Source organism: Malus sylvestris, chromosome 17, assembly GCF_916048215.2.
Source record: "Malus sylvestris chromosome 17, drMalSylv7.2, whole genome shotgun sequence".
Classification (NCBI taxonomy): Eukaryota; Viridiplantae; Streptophyta; class Magnoliopsida; order Rosales; family Rosaceae; genus Malus; species Malus sylvestris.
The window spans coordinates 3,542,578-3,544,898 of NC_062276.1; the positions used below are offsets into that span (position 1 = coordinate 3,542,578).

At 35.7% G+C, this 2,321-nt stretch overlaps 1 protein-coding gene across 1 annotated transcript; it reads right to left on the reverse strand.

Annotated features, from left to right (window-relative positions):
• Positions 1-275: 275 nt before the first annotated feature.
• Positions 276-1,798, reverse strand: LOC126612628 (transcription factor PRE6-like). The gene is made up of 2 exons (XM_050281092.1): positions 1,420-1,798; positions 276-722 (listed from the first exon to the last, which is right to left on the reverse strand). Exons 1-2 carry the CDS (start codon positions 1,537-1,539, stop codon positions 567-569), a joined length of 276 nt encoding a protein of 91 aa, XP_050137049.1. The 5' UTR covers positions 1,540-1,798; the 3' UTR covers positions 276-566.
• Positions 1,799-2,321: the final 523 nt, after the last annotated feature.

Sequence of the window (2,321 nt, forward strand, 5' to 3'; positions counted from 1 at the left end):
TTTTTAATTTAAAAATATAGTAACTTACATTATTATATTAATGTCGAGGACCTTAATAAAAAACTAAAAACTAAAAAGGCTTCAATCAAAGAATATTGATAGTTAGGGACCGCATCCAAAGTGTCCCTTTTTTTTTTCTTCTGCCCGTTTTTGTTTGTTTGTCGATCCTTTAATTCTCTTTACATTTATTCAATTCAAAGGCAACAATTAAGTTGTGAGAATGTGTAGAAGAAAGAAAAAATGTGCAGAAATCATTTTTGCGTAAAGAAATTACATAGAGTAAATAGGAATTCCTTCTTTATGATAGGACTTGCTAGTAGCAGTGCAAGTCCTTCAATTTATTAAACAAACTAGAATACAGTACGCCTCTAATTAACAACACACATGACATCTTTAAATACATACAGTACTAAGTACTCTAACCTGGAAAGAAAGTAAAAGGACACTTAACTATATAAATTAAAATGCTCTTAGACACACATACACACACATATACATATACATACATACATATATATATATATATATATAATATTAGGGTTTCTCATCATGATCTGATGATCCATCTACTGCGTAATCAAGCTCCTAATTATAGCGGCCTCCGGACTATCAGCATCAATTGTAGAGAGCAGTTGGGAGAGTCGCTCGCTTAGGTCGTCAACCTCTCTGTGTAAGTTTCTGATATAGTTGCAAGTCTCTTGCAGGACCTTCGATGCTGGCACCTGCACCATACAACAAAGCAAAACCCAGATCCTAGTTAGCGCCATAACTACTGGCTTTCTAATATTTCTACAAAGGAAATAATTTTTTGTAACATTACTGCTGCACAACATCATCAAATTTGCTTACCCAAAACAATCTCTCCGTATAACATATTATATATGTATAACGTAATAAATTCTCCAAATTCTAAACATACCATCACATGCCACATGACACGTGACACGTGATGAGGTTTACTACTAGATGGTCCCAACTCCAACCACGACACTGTTTAGTAATATATGGGTCAATGGGAAACCGATATTAATATTATCAACCCATATATATCTAGTTACCATGGAAAAAATGTATTGATCCCTTGATGTCCGGGTCAAGTTTTTAGACTACTATAACAGTCCAAATAGACTGCAATAGTACAGTTTACATCCGGTCCTAAAGTTACCTCTTTTTGCTCCATTGTTTCTACTGTTGTTGAGAACTTTTCAAATCTAGATGCATATGCAGCATGAGAGAAAATTGTTATTGGTACATTAAAAAAAAAAGTTCTATATTACATATCATATGCGGTTTTAACAACGTATTTGCTAATTTACCTACGATAATGAGTGCAAAATCAATGATTTTTTTAAAGTACAAATAATGACTCCAGTATTATGATCGATGTATTTTCATTGAGAGCAGAGAGGAAGAGTTTACCTTGTTGGAGCGCCTATCTCGAATCTCAGGAACCAGTTGACGTAATTTGGACACCAGTTCGATGATTTGGTCATCTTTGATCGCTGGAGTACCTGACTGCCTTGACCCTCTGCTAGACATGATCCTTACTTACCTAGCTAGACAAGTAGCTAATTTTATATTATCGTTTTCAAAATATATATATGTATGAATGATCAGCCTGGCAATGGAGCTTTATATATATAGGGTTTAGGAACGAGAATATTAACCTAAAAGAGACTAGCAACAGAAAAATACTGGGGAGGGGGGAAAGGAAGGAGAAGTTGATGAAAGAAGGAGGAGAAGGAAAAGGGTAGCTAGTAACAGAAGTGGCACTAGCAGTCCTATAAATAAGGTATATGATGGGCTTAGCCCCAGACAGTGATAAGAGATATAAAGAGAGGAAGGACCACTGGGGAAAATAGGAGAGAGAGAGAGAGAGAGAGGGAGAGTACTATAACATAGACAGCGATGTTGGATGTGAAGAAGACAACTGCGCATTGGAGAAAGCAGTAGACTAGACCTGGTATTTTAAGCCAAGTGAGAGATAGAACACGAGAGCCACGATAATTTTTTATATATTCCGAACACAAAATGTGTTAATTATTTCACGTGTTATAACACACATAGACAATATAGGTTTAAGATATTAACAAAAAAAAAAGGTAAATCGCTAAAATGGTCCCTGAGATTTGCATAACTCATCACTTGGTCCCTGAGATTCCAAATCGATAAAAGTGGTCCCTGAGATTGTCCACCATCCATCATTTTGGTTCTTCTATTAAAAACTCCGTTAAGTGTCCCGGAGCTCTTGGCCGGAAGTTTGGGCAATTTTCAAAGCTTCGTAACTCAATCGTTTCTTAACCAAATTTGACCCATAATAT

Coding starts and splice junctions, on each gene's coding strand:
- LOC126612628 (XM_050281092.1), bottom strand. CDS start 1,539: ATGTCTAGCAGAGGGTCAAGGCAGTCAGGTACTCCAGCGATCAAAGAT. Junction 723..1,419: donor GAGATAGGCGCTCCAACAAG/GTAAACTCTTCC, acceptor TGTATGGTGCAG/GTGCCAGCATCGAAGGTCCT.